Source organism: Pholcus phalangioides, unplaced genomic scaffold (genome assembly GCF_987345545.1).
Source record: "Pholcus phalangioides strain wild (caught in Gottingen) unplaced genomic scaffold, Ppha-v1.0 ptg000015l_1, whole genome shotgun sequence".
NCBI classification, from domain to species: domain Eukaryota; kingdom Metazoa; phylum Arthropoda; class Arachnida; order Araneae; family Pholcidae; genus Pholcus; species Pholcus phalangioides.
Window position 1 is genome coordinate 81356428 of NW_028301608.1, and position 13572 is coordinate 81369999.

The 13572-nt window shown below is 39.4% G+C and overlaps 1 protein-coding gene across 1 annotated transcript; it reads right to left on the reverse strand.

The window, feature by feature from the left end:
* Positions 1-39: 39 nt before the first annotated feature.
* Positions 40-12767, reverse strand: LOC149076799 (uncharacterized). Its single transcript, XM_089242534.1, has 3 exons — positions 12229-12767; positions 4019-4111; positions 40-428 (listed from the first exon to the last, which is right to left on the reverse strand). The coding sequence occupies exons 1-3, from the start codon at positions 12293-12295 to the stop codon at positions 214-216; spliced, it is 375 nt and encodes a 124-aa protein (XP_089098660.1). The 5' UTR covers positions 12296-12767; the 3' UTR covers positions 40-213.
* Positions 12768-13572: the final 805 nt, after the last annotated feature.

Below are 13572 nucleotides of genomic sequence, written 5' to 3' on the forward strand. Positions count from 1 at the left end.
CCAGTTTTTATGGATAAAAAGAAAAAAATAATAATTCCATTAATTTTTTCAAAAAATTTTAATGGTAAATAGATATACGCACACATACAATGATATGGTGAATGCGATTCAAACATGATATGAATGTGGCCAGCCACTGTCTAAAAAGATCTGATTAACATCTGTCTAGAGGTATTCAGGTGGGTTTGCTGTGGGAGTTTTATTTTCCATTTTTCAGATCTTAATGAAAGGAATCTTGCCATGGATGTTGCGTTGTATGTCCTCTAGAGTCTGGAATTGCCACTGATGCTCTAACGAAGACGTCCATCCTGCAGCAGTCATAGTCAGTGGAGTTGTTGGTTCGTTGAAAGCTGGAATTTGGTGGTAAATGTCTCTTTCTTCTGATGGCAACGTAATCCCACTCGCTTTCATTCGATTCAAACTTTGCTCTGAAAAAAAGAGTTAATTTAATCGCATGCACACACTCCTTGAAACATTTTTTATGTAATGAAAATGCCGAAATGCTATTAATGTCAAAAAGTATTTTGCTTAGACTACTACTGCTACTTAATCGTGCATGCACCCCATAAACATTCCTCTGGGAAATTTCTGTTGAATTGATACATGACAAAACGTGTTCTGTGTGTAAGGCTAGGTGCAAAGTGAGCCGCATGCAGCCACGACCTCCTATATAACTGAAGGATTATACACCTACATAACTCGTATATAGGAAGTCGTGATGCTGTTTTGGATTCGTTCTTTCATCAGTTTTGACGTTTCAGTCAGTTTCAAATTTTCATTAATTATGGGATTATTTTCATTAATTTCGGAAGTTGAATTGATTCCGAATTTTTATTAATTCTGTGATTGTTTCTAAATTCACAGAAAAATTTCTCTTCAATTCTGAATTTTAATTAATTTTGATTTTTCATTGATCAAAGAATTATTTTTTATTATGTCTGAATTTCATTAGTTGTGGAATTATTCATTAATTGCGAATTGCCATTAATTTTCATTTTCCATTATTTTTTGTTCCATGCGTTTATATTTTTGTATAGAGATATTTTCCAGCATTTCTATATTGCCATTGTGTGGTCGTGTGGGCATCACGCTGGACTCTCATCATAAGGATCCGGCTGAAGTTGGTTTTCCACCTTCAAGGCGTGAATGTGAGCCAGTGTCTCATTTGAGAAAGTCTCTCCGCAGAGAGCAGGCAGACCTTCAACATGATATTTAAAGAACATAGAACATATAAAAAATTCAAGCATTTACCATCTCTAATTAAAAATATGGAACACAGATGGTAGCAAGAATACTAAACCAGCACGACTAACAACATAGGGTCATGCATATACATACACTCACAACACACGTTCCAACATGTGCCGATTCGTTAGAATTTTTCAGAGGACTGTGTATCAGGTGCATGTTAGGTTATGTGCATGTGAGGTGGTAGCACATTTCCGTATATTCAATTTTATTTTTATGCCTTTTTCTGATGCCAACTTTCCCCTCAGAAATATACTGTAAAATCGAGGCTGCGGGGGGGGGGGGTAGTCTCTCCAAAATACCTAGATTCCGGGCCCCAGAAATCGTTCCTTTACGAAAAGAGAGTCCTGAGTTCACTAAGAGAACTGCATTACAATATGCGCATCCTAGAATCCCTAGAAAATACTTTTAAAGACATCCCATTGCTACACGTGAGGTTTGCTGACGCCATCGCACTCGGTTCTGGCTATAGCCACTCTAAATAGCTTATACACACGCCTTAGTTCTGTGGTGACCTTTTACCAATACCTCCTATAGATATGTATCCTCCTATATACCTATGTTTATCTATGTGGTATTGACCTTACCCGCGTTGTTCGTTGGTTGTACGCGGTTCAATTTGCACCTATAGCTTAAGTATGGCCCTAACGTAGTTATGCTGTCAGAGTTATGCTCGTTTCGGTTATGCTGCCATCTGTCTTTCATATTTTCAAGCGAAAAAAGTGGGAAGCTTTCAATTTTCCTACTATGTAAGTATCGTGTTGAAGGTCTGCCTGTCCTCTGCTGACGTACGTCTCCCACCAAGGTTTTAATCTGGAGGAACATGATAGAAGAATGGCAGCTGACTTTTGGGACAACCCGAAGGTATCCGAATAAACGATGTGATCTCTTAAGGTGAAAGCCAAGAATAACAGGTGGAGAAGAGAGATCGCCATGTTTATCCCCGGACCCTTCTCAGCGAAAGTTCGCCGTTTCAATGTGATACAAAATGACAAGTGCGGATGCTGTCAGATTGGGACCAAAATGCATTATGCGACGGCTTGCCCACACACAACGCATCTGTTCTTCAGGACTCCTGCTGAACTCTGGCCTGGATAAAATGGGCACTCATAAGACCTGACCTAACCGCTACTTCACCAACACTAGCCATATCGCTTTATTGCAGTTTACTGCCATTAATGAGATGGGTCGGAAATGAAGGCGCTGTTGATTGGCGGTCGCCTCAAGTTCGTTAGGGAAAATATCTTATCTATATCCTCCCTTGGGTTCGAACCGTGATGGAAACCTTCACGGTGATAGACGAGCATCTTACCACCACGCCACTCGGGCGTGAACTAACCAAACTGCTAGTAGACCTCATCATCTTCTTGAGCGACAACCCAGAGGAGTCCAAGCTAATTGGGAGCCCGAATGAAGACGAAAAAAAAGTGAGCTTGGACATCAAAGTGCCCCCCCCCCTTCCCTCCGGAGATCAGCTAGACTGACAACAAGATGCAGTTACACAGAGATCTAGTCGGACGCAGAAAGATACTACCATGACATGAGTTAGATCCTCTCCTTTGGGTTCCACGATAGGGCTCCCAATTTTTCTTTTTTTAATTTTTCATTTACACAACACATTTCATTTACATATTTTTGAATCTCGAATGAAGGTATATTGTCACAACGATTGTATACATAACGAATTATACGATGTATAACGATTAATGCAGTGGTTCTCAACCTGGGGCCATATGGCCCCCTTGCGGTCCTGGGGTATTCTAGGGGGGCCACGGGAGAAAATCAGTAGAAAGGTGATCCACGACAGGTGGTGAAGGGAGTCATAGAGAGCTGTGAAGAGAAAAGCTTTAAAAGTGAAACATGGTTGAAAAATGTTACTACTTTCAGAATTCATCAGATCCGTCCATAGAACCAGGGGCATCTTAACCCTTGGGTCTATTTGGGCATGACCAGGGTCTTCATGTCTATAATGGAGGGAGAGGGACTGCACTATATGGGATCTGGTACTATATGATTTTCATACGTAAGAACAGCTTACATGGGAAAATCATAGTACCAAATCTAGTACCAGCATAGTATGGAGGGCCGCCAGAGCAACGGTTGATGTGTTGGGAGGGTCTATTTATTGTGCATGTTTGTTGGATCGTCCCGTATTTTACACAGACTCATTTTTACCATATAATTTGACTGATGGGAGAGATGATAATCCATCATTTGAATCCGTGCCTAGCCAGGATTCCAGAGATTGGCCTGATTTATTAAAATTTCATTCATAATAAAAAAAATAGAAAGTATCTCACTCTTGGATGAGGGTAGGGGGGGCCCTGGATAGGACAGGGGGGCCACGAGAAAAAAATGTGATCCGTCGGGGGCCATGAGCTGAAAAAGGTTAAGAAACACTGGATTAATGAATGTATATTGTACCCTACGAGAGGAGGGGCCCCCAATCTCCCTCCTTGTCTTTCATAATTTTTTCGGCACGACCGCGCCCTTCGGGGCAATGAGTTAAAATTGCTTAAGCGACAGAGTCTGGTCGCACTCGGTCTGTTCTGTTCTGTCCTCTGCTGAAAATTTTTTTCGCATCTTTTTTGCTTCGCTTTCAAGATGTTAATTATAAATTTGCAATTAACCATTAGAACATCTTTGATATTTTGAAGGAGAAAAAATTTGAAATCTTTTTTGCACTCGACCATTACATACATTTTTTTTTTGTTCAGCCATTCAAAGGAAAAAACTAGGCCTATTATTGTATATGATATGTGATCAATACCTGTAAAAATGTGAGCCTCTGGTAGCGGTTTTTCTACTGCCGTTTCAGAAAGTCTTCCCGTTTTGTCTGTGGAGCTGAGAGATCTGCTGTAATCTGTGTGCGAAAATATTAATGATCAAAATTTCAACAGGAACAGAATTTATATGTTTTCAGAAAAATCCGATAAACATTATCAGGGATATAACGCCCAAAAGAAAAAGTTCACAATATCTACAATTTCGGGTATTTTATTTAGCTGCATGATTCTATGTCATATCCACGCCCGCGGGGAAGGAGGATGGAATGGACCCATGAAAAATCCTGGTGTTAAATCCTGAGGGTTTTCACTGTATTCATTCACTTGTGGCTCAAATTGAAATACTGTTTTGAGCGAGCTTCATATGCCCTTGCTTCTGGAAGTGGAATAATTTTTTTTTTATTCATAGCAGACGTCTTCAATCTTTTTCGCATCGCGAGCACTACCTGTGCTCCTCATCAGAAGTAGCACCCATATGGAAACTCTCCGCGTATTTATACTCATAGATGAAATCACGCCACACTTTTCCATAGAGAATGTTTCTATATTGTTTATAGACAGCTTCATGGTCCTCATATCCTGGAGCAAATTTCCCCGGGCTGGGATCTTTGGCGGGGCTCCCAGACAGAACTTTTCACGGGCTTATCTATAGCTTGAGCATATATATATTACATATTACTGTCAAAGCCCGAAATTGGCTGGCCCAATTGAACCGGCCAATGTCCGAAATTCTGGCTTTCACCGGCCCCTTTAAATCGATATATATTCTATTTTATTTATTTATTTTTAAATATCCCTATACGCCGATCCCTAAGATTGCGATGGCGGCTAAAAAAGGTTAAAAACCCCTGGTTTAAAGCTTAAGAAGTCACTTAAAAAATTGTTCAAAATTTTTCTATTGACATGGAATGGTGAGTGTTCTAGAAAGTCCCAAGCCTTAATAAAAAAACTCATTCCCAAATTGCTCCCTCGAAATCGAATTGCTCTCTATGTGAGGCGTGAGCTCCACTTTGGGAATCACTGTTGTAGACTGAATGTAGGTGTGAACACGATGATAAAGTGGACAGACCGTCTTGCGACTTGTTCACCAATGTCTACAGACAAAATGCGCGATTAGTCTCGTAAACAATCACGCAACTGTGTATAGTGTTTCCCCATAGCTCTCAGGTGTCAAAAGACACTTGTGATCTGATCCATCCGGTCCACAGTTTTCCAAACTTTTTGTTCATTGTCCCAGTGGGTGACATTGCCCACTTTGGGAAACACTGATCCAGTCCATAAAAATATTTGTTCACGTGTTTGAAATCGCTTGTTGGGCCACATGCAGGAAGCGTCTTAGAACCCCCACCCTATCCTAGACATTCCTATAGGAAGTTTTTTCCAAGAAATATTAGCTTGAAAAGATATCGAAAGGAAATAATGGGGGGGGGGGGGGGAAGAAAGAGGAAATACCAATTTCATTTCAATATGGTAAATTTATTATATCCATTAAAACTCTTGAAAATGGAGTTTCTGAGTTTTTCTTTTTAGACAAGTTGAAGTATGTATGTATGCAAAGTGTATTTGTCAAATATAAAGCAAGGGATTCGTTGTCCGTTCATTCAACTGCCTCCTTCGTCACTTGTCAAATAATAAATGGCGGGAGGGGAAAAAAAGATGCAATTTAAGATTTCTCTCTCCAACCGCAGAAAGAAACGGTATTACTTCATGCAGTGGCTGCTTTGCTCTATTTGGTCGGTCATCCGTGTCTGAATTCGAGTCGAACATTAACCTCTCGCATTATTATTCCTTCGCACATTATATCGAGACTGTTTCCCCGTGTGTGCACTTCGATTTTTAATGCACCACAACACGCTACTGAGAGAAAGTCTATTTTTCCTGCCGTTTAAAATAAGGTTTTCACGTGTTTATTAGTGCTTTTTTTCCCCCCCCCGGCCTATTGATGCATGTCCATTATAATATTCCCAGACATTTTGAGCTCGTGGTATCCGTGGGAATGAGATGAGAATTTTAATAACATCGCTGCAACGATACTTCATATAACGATAAATTCCTCTACAACATAGGTTCCGAAAAGGTTCCTAAACTTTTTGTTCCATCACCCTCTTCTTCAGAAATTTCTTTCTCTTATCGCTTCCCCCCCACGACTCAAGCGAACCCATAGGATCCTATGTTATCGCTCTGCTGGACCATTCCATCTCCCATCAGGGGACGGTATTGCCCATTTTGGGAAACACTGCTCTACAATGATGTTTTTTTTCAAATCTTGTTCGGAATCACCTATAGTCTAATGTTAAACTCCTCTCCATACAACGATATCCTTTACTACGATAAACTCTCTATATAACGAAACGTTTTGACAATATTTTGAAACCACTGCAACGATGTTTTTTTGTATTTCGCTCGAAAAATATCCTTCAATATATTTCTAAACTCATCACGCATTTTAGTTCTTCCCCGAGGATGTCTAAGGGCCCTTTCACACGGAGCGGATGCGGGTCCGGAAGAAGTTTTAACAATTGGAATATACTGCGCCTTTCAGACGAGCCGAAAAATCTCCGCACCTAGGAAATGTTCATGCGGGTCCGGACGTCGTCCGCATGTGTCAAAACCTAAGTGCGGGCTCCGCATCCGCACATAGAAGTTTTGACAATAGGTTTATTCGGAGCTATTCAGACGATGCGGATGCGGAACGAATTCGTCCGCATCTTTGGCTACTTTTTAAAGCTTATTTTGCACTGAATTTTTTGAATTATTTGCCATAAATACACTTAAAAACACCATATGAGGGTCCCTGTTCATCAAATATGATGTACCCACATACGTCTATCCCTTTGTTTCCTTCTGAGATGGAGATATAGCAACTTTAACTGCCTTTTGTCCATATTTCACAATTTTATACAATAAAACCTGCCAACAACGGCCACTGACGGGACCAAAATTATAAGCCGTTCTGTTCATTACGAATATTTAATTGACTAAATACTTTAATAACTTTTAAATTTAATTTAAAAATTTTAATTTTTTTCTTTTTAAATTTTTAAAATTATTTAAAAAATTATAAATATTTGAAATATTATTTTAAATATTTATTATTTTTTTAAATTTTTAATCTTTTAATTTTTTCAAACTTAAAAAAAAATGCTTTTATTAAACAACGTTATCCACGTACGGTGTTCACTCAGGGCCGGATTAAGACGTTTGAAGACCCTGGCACTTGAATATTTTTGGTGGTTCCCCCCGAATACCTACAAGTATATTTTACTCAATATTCAGTCTATAAACTTGAACAAATTAAATTTTATATTTCAGAAATGACTAATCTAAGGATGGGATTTCACTATAAAAGGTTTATGAAAGTTATTTTATAAAACTTGAAAAAAGCAACTAATAAATTTATTAGTTGCTTTTTTTTAAATAATTGTTATAAAATTTTTATAGTGTAATCCGGCCGGGATTATACTATAAAGTTTTATAAAAGAACTTTTATGAAAGTTGAAAAATTCAACCAATAGGCGCACACACACACACATTTTGCATTCAAAAAATTCAACCAATAAGATAATATTGGTTGAATTTTTCACGTTTTATCAAAGAGCTTTTACAAAACTTTTATAGTGTAATCCCGGCCTAAGGCTGGTATTACACTATAAAACTTGAAAAATGTAACCAATAAACACATCTGTTACATTCGAGCGAACTTAACTGATCGGCCTATCGGTTGCATTTTTCAAGTTTTATAAACTAACTTTTATAAAACTTTTATACTGTAATCCCGGACTAAGACAGAATTGTGATGTGAATATTTCTAAGCACAGACATTTTGAACGTTCCCACCCCTCCCCTTTTTTTCTACTTGCAAATTCTTTGATATCTCCTGAATTTTTTTTTTAGGAACATATTAGTTTTGGATGTTTTTGGATTGGATTTTTGCGAACATTGGATGTTTTTGGAATTTTTCTTTCATATTTTTCCGGAAAGACGGATTCTTTTTTCAAAATGTTTTGAAAATATTTTTCTCCACATTTTCTCCCATCGACTACTTGTTAGGATCGGAATTAAGACATCTTTATTCCCATATTCTATGTGGCTCTAGACTAAACCACCAAAGAATGCCTCTAGGCACTGAATCAGGGGTGAAGGAGAAAAACAGTTACAAAAATTGCGAAAAAATAGTTTTTATGCACGAATTTCTACCTAAAGATGCGGGCGAAACACCCGCATCTTCAGTGCTCGTGTGAAAGGGTATGCGGACCCGCATCCGCATCCGCTCCGTGTAAAAGGGGCCTAAGGGGTCATTCAAGTATCGTCAGCATCGAGGGGGGGGGGGAAGGGGATTGCTGACTTTTGATGACGAGGGGGGTTTTAAGGTAGATTACGTCACCAACCAACCCTTTTTTGAAGATATGAAATATTCTAAGCTGCTGACGAAATTTTTCTGACAAGGCGAGGGGGGGGGGGTCAAAAATGGCTAAAAATCTGCTTACGTAGTACTTGAATGGCCCTTAATAACATCGGGATTTAGTACTACCTGAAAACTGAAAGTGTTAATGAAGTGTTCGGTATCGCTACTTTTTGTGCGATACACCAAAATGTATTGCGATGAACTTCTTTACAGGGGGGGGGGGGGCAGAACACAATTTATGAGAATTTTGTTTATCTAATTAGTTTGCCCGAACCAAGAAACGGAGATAAGTGCCCTGGAAAATGGGCTGGATGACTATGAAAAGAGACTACTACTTCTCAACCGTACATGTACCTCGTACACATTCTTCTACGGAATTTCTAACGAATTGGTTCATGCCGGAATGTGCTTGTACATGTTGCGAACCTAACGTGAAGTTTGTTTCTATTTTAACGCTTGTTGTGCTGCCATCTGCCATCAATTTTTCCAATTATGAGTGAGATGTAATGATTGAATAAGTACTGATGTAGGCCTGTTGCTCTCTGTAGCGAGACTTTTTAACGAGGAGATCGGCTCGCAAAATCACTTGGCCCGGGGACCCATGATGCTGTTAAGACGGCCCTGGTTTGGAGTGATGTTTGAACTTGTGAAACAAAATCTTCAACAACGAAAGGAAAAAAAAACCTAAACTCGCCAAAAAAAGCCTAACAATTTTTTTTTCGTTGTATCAAGTTTCCTTAGCGCAGTGTTTTTCAACCAGTGGTCCGTATATTGTAGCGGATCCGCGGAATCATTTCATTTACGTTCACTTCATTAATGATACATTTCGTGTGGCAAAATTGTAATTCATTCCATAAATTTTTGTGATAGATAAATTATTAAAAAAAAAAGGCATTTTATGTGGATTTTTTCGTAACCCTCGAAAACCGAAAGTTTACGATTTCATGAAGGGTGGACCGCGGTGCATTGACCTAAAGTTGGATAACTGTCTTATCGTATGCAAAGTCTTTGTGTCACTTGAATATGACAAACTTGAAGTTTAATGCGGTGACTGTATATTAGCATCATGGGCCCCGGGCAAAGTGATTTTTCTGAGGACTCTTACAAAAGCGCGCAGGACTCTTTACAAAAACGGGGTGGTAGGGGAGTTCCTTTTTTCTTCCCAAGAGAGTTGGTTTCGTTTTTACTACACAAAAAGAGGTCTAAAGGAGTGAGGGAAAGGGGGAGAGACTAGAACAGAGGCTTATGCAGGAGATTGCTGAGAGAAAACGTGCTGCCCACCCCTCAAGCCGACCAAAAATTTGAAAAAAATATATTTCGGTAAAAATAATTGAAATATTGAAAGAAAATACCCTTTATATGCTGATATACTAACTAATTTCTGCTAATTTAAATGCTTTTTGGAGGGTGGTAGCTCAAAATTTCTTAAGAATAAAACTTTTGTGGCTTCCCTCCAAACAAAGGTCGATCCTGCGTTACGCTTCTAGGCTAGAGCACCGAAGGGTACCTTGTGTGCCTCGTAAAAGCTGGACAAATCTAATCTCCCAACATGCCTGGGGGAATGTGAAAATTTCTACCGGGCAATTATTTTTTTCGACCACATGCCCGATGCAAACATGTAAAAAAACAAAAAAGTTAAACACTTTCGCGTTTTTTTTATAATTTTCTCATCAACGACGATGATGATGATGATGCAGAAATGGCTTTTTTTGGCAGCCGTGATGTAAATGTGTAGGCAACGCGTATTTTAATGCACTTTTACGGTCCTGTTTACCAGCCCTTTGTGGCGACTAATTGATTAAGTTGAGTAATTTTAGATTTTTAATTGGCGACCACATTTTCTCCTTTTGAATTTGCGCATTTCTTTCAGAATTTCGATTCCAAAAAAAAATTTATATTACTTTTGATATTTTTTATGCAAATAAAATCATTTTGTTTTTAAAATTAAAAAAGGGGTTTAAACGTTAGTAAAAATTCAGTGATAAAATACTTTTTCGGGAGTGTAAAATAATTTATTCGGGCATCTCTTATTTTAAGCAATCAAATCTCCAAAACTTGACGACCGGACATGTGCAGTTTTTGAGATTTTTCCCGCCCTGACACCTCCCTCCCATCCTGCGTACGCCAGTGAATGACGCGATGAGATGCACTATTTGTGAGGGGATGGTGCGCGCACTCCGGACAAAGGCCTGAGTGAATCTAAGAAAGATAATGAATGTGCAACTGCGAACTATATATATCTGGAAGTGTCTTTGAACTTGTGATTCGAATCGTCGCCAACGATGTTCTGACTGTAGAAAGTACGCTCGGTGCCATTGATCGTTTTTGTCGCACCACGGTCATTTTCTGCACATGAGGGCTAATTATACCTGGACCTACAATTTATTGCCGATTCCGAACGGCAGGCTTGTTTTTATACTCATCAATTGTTTTTACTCGCTAACCCCTCGATGGGGGACTCCCTGCGGTAGCAATTTTTTCTGTGGTCATGTCGCCGTTTCTGCTTTACCCCTGTGTCAGAAAAGTTTTTTCTGAACCGGATATCAAACTCGCGACGCTTCTAAACATCCTTTGGTACTTTAGGCGAGTATCTTATCAACCTGGGCTACCACACCCCCGATTACAAGGTCACTAAGATTCTCATCCGCGCGAGACATCGTTTAGGTCCCTTCCGACAAAGACACTGGCACGAAGAAAACACTAGGGGAAGGACGGCTGAAAGTTGCCAGTTGTACCGTATGCACCCGATGGTCGCTGCGGTGATCGAATGGTCATAGTGACGGACTCGCATCGCGAGGACCCGGGTTCGAACACCACTGTCGCCACAGTGGTGGTGGGCTGAAGTTGGTTTTCTGTAGTTCCCAACTTCGAGACGTGAATGCGAGCCCATCTCCCCGTTGAAAAGTCTCGCCACCGAGAGCAACAGGCCTACAATGATAAAATCTTCCATCATTACATTTCACCCATAGTTAGAAAAATCAACGGCAGATGGCAGCACCGCGCGCACACACACGCGCGCACACACACACACACACACACACACACAACAGGCATTAAACCGAAACAAACTTTACGTTAGGTTCACAACACGGACACGCAAATTCCAACATGTACAAATTCGTTAGAAGTTCCGCAGAGGAATATGAACGAGGTTTAGTTGTGCAGATACGGAACGCAAGCCCATATGCGGGGGGAACGGGTTGAGTGGCGTGTTGCATTATGCATTCATTAATTATTGGAGGGGTCGAGTTCAAACAGCCTCAGCTCCCAAGTTCCAGCGTCTATGCCTTAGATAGTTTATATATATATATATATATTTTTTTTGCGCTTCTATAACGGCGGCGCATGGATCGCACGGCCCTGGAACCGTCCATGGAAGCCTGAGAAGAAAATTTCCTCTTTCCTACTTTTCCTTGATTTAAGAATTTGGTCAACAAAAATGAGGCAATATGTTGAAGAGATACCAAGAATTGTCCTTTTTTCAATTCTCCCCTCCCCCCCAGTCTTTTCAGCTTGAAATGTCCTTAAATGGGTCCCAACGATCTCATCAGTTGGGACACCAAGCTGAGACCTTTAGTAGTCCGCGGGGAAGGGGGGGGGGAGAGAGAGAGAGAGAATATTTTGAATATCAAATCAAATAATCTATAGAACTTGATACAGATAATAGTTTGACCCTCAGCACAGCAGTTATTGTATTTCTAAATGATGTAAATTCAGATTACAAGATTTCAACATTATTATAACCACATTGAAAGAAAACCAAATATGGAATAGTGATATGGTACTTACGAGCAGCTGTGACACCGGCTAAAGAAAGCAACGCAAAAACTTGTGACAATGTTCGAATATTCTTCATGTTTCTTGGAATTTTCCTCCGTAAAAAATAACTTCAGAAACCTAAACAAAAAAATCTAAACACAAACTCCTCCTAAACGTTCTCGAATGCAACTTATTGTTTGTTTTGAATGAGTGTGCATCGGCGTCCTCACTCAGACAAAATGTAGCCTCCTACTGTCCGAACGGATAGATGAAAGGACAGATAATATGCATGAGAGATATATGTACTAGAAAGAAGTAGATTTCCATGCATGTGGAGATGTTCTGCTTTCCTCCTAAACTACCAGAGCAAATAAAATATCTCGAGAGAATTGTGCTCGCCCCTAAATCCCGTCCTTCTCCATCATAATAATGGAAATGATCACCCGTTTTTTTTTGTCCCAGTTCCCAAAGTGAATCAGGTAAGTGGGCGCGCGCCCGTCCGATCTCCTCTAATTTTGTATGTTCCCTTTCTTTCCATCTATTATATTCTTCTCCCCTCTCGTTCTTTCTTTTCCCTTTTGTTTGTTTCCTTTATTAACTGTTTCAAAAAAGAAAGAAAAACAAAGCCAAGAAAACATAAATAAATACGATTTATATCATCTTGTCCTTAGCCGTGACGCCAACGATCCGGATCTGCCTTCACTGTATGTTCCTACTGATGTTGTCTCTTCCTTTCTTTTTATACTAATAATGAAAAAAAAAAAATCACTAACCGTAAATACATAAAAAAAATGTTTTTTTTCGATGTAAATTGAAATAAGAGAGAAAAAATTTTGAACGAAATAAAATATATATATATTTTTTTTCAATGGTTCAATTGATGTTCGAAAATAAATCTATTTTCGGAAAGACGACATACAGTAAAAGTTGGATATAACGAGTACGGCTTATAACGAGGATCTCGTTACAACGAATGATTTGCAAGGGCTTGTCAAAAAGTTAATGTTAAAGATACAAAAACTATTCTGTGCTAGTGAGTTCGAAATTATAGGAAGCATTCGCGCTGTACGTCACGAATTTTCTCATAAATGCTAGTTTTTCCTTCTCTTTTTTCAAGAATTGAACATGACGATTCTTACCATGGTACACGCTCCTTGATGTAATGCATCAAAAATTACCGTTTCTTTGGGACTATTCAAGTATATTATGTCAGAGGATTTTTAGCCTTTTTTGATCTCCCCCTCCCAACGTCAGCAAAATTTCATCAGCTTTGCACCTGACCTCTTAACACGCATATTGGGAGCAGAGGCGTACGCCGGGGGGGGGGGGGGGACATCCAGATGATGAAAAAGTTATTTTTGATGCAAAAAATAT

Bases quoted from the DNA above. Each gene is read 5' to 3' on its own strand.
- LOC149076799 (XM_089242534.1), bottom strand. From the start codon at position 12,295: ATGAAGAATATTCGAACATTGTCACAAGTTTTTGCGTTGCTTTCTTTA. The intron at 4,112-12,228 runs GTAAGTACCATA...TTTCGCACACAG, and splicing joins AGCCGGTGTCACAGCTGCTC to ATTACAGCAGATCTCTCAGC. The intron at 429-4,018 runs GTATTGATCACA...TCTTTTTTTCAG, and splicing joins AGAGGCTCACATTTTTACAG to AGCAAAGTTTGAATCGAATG.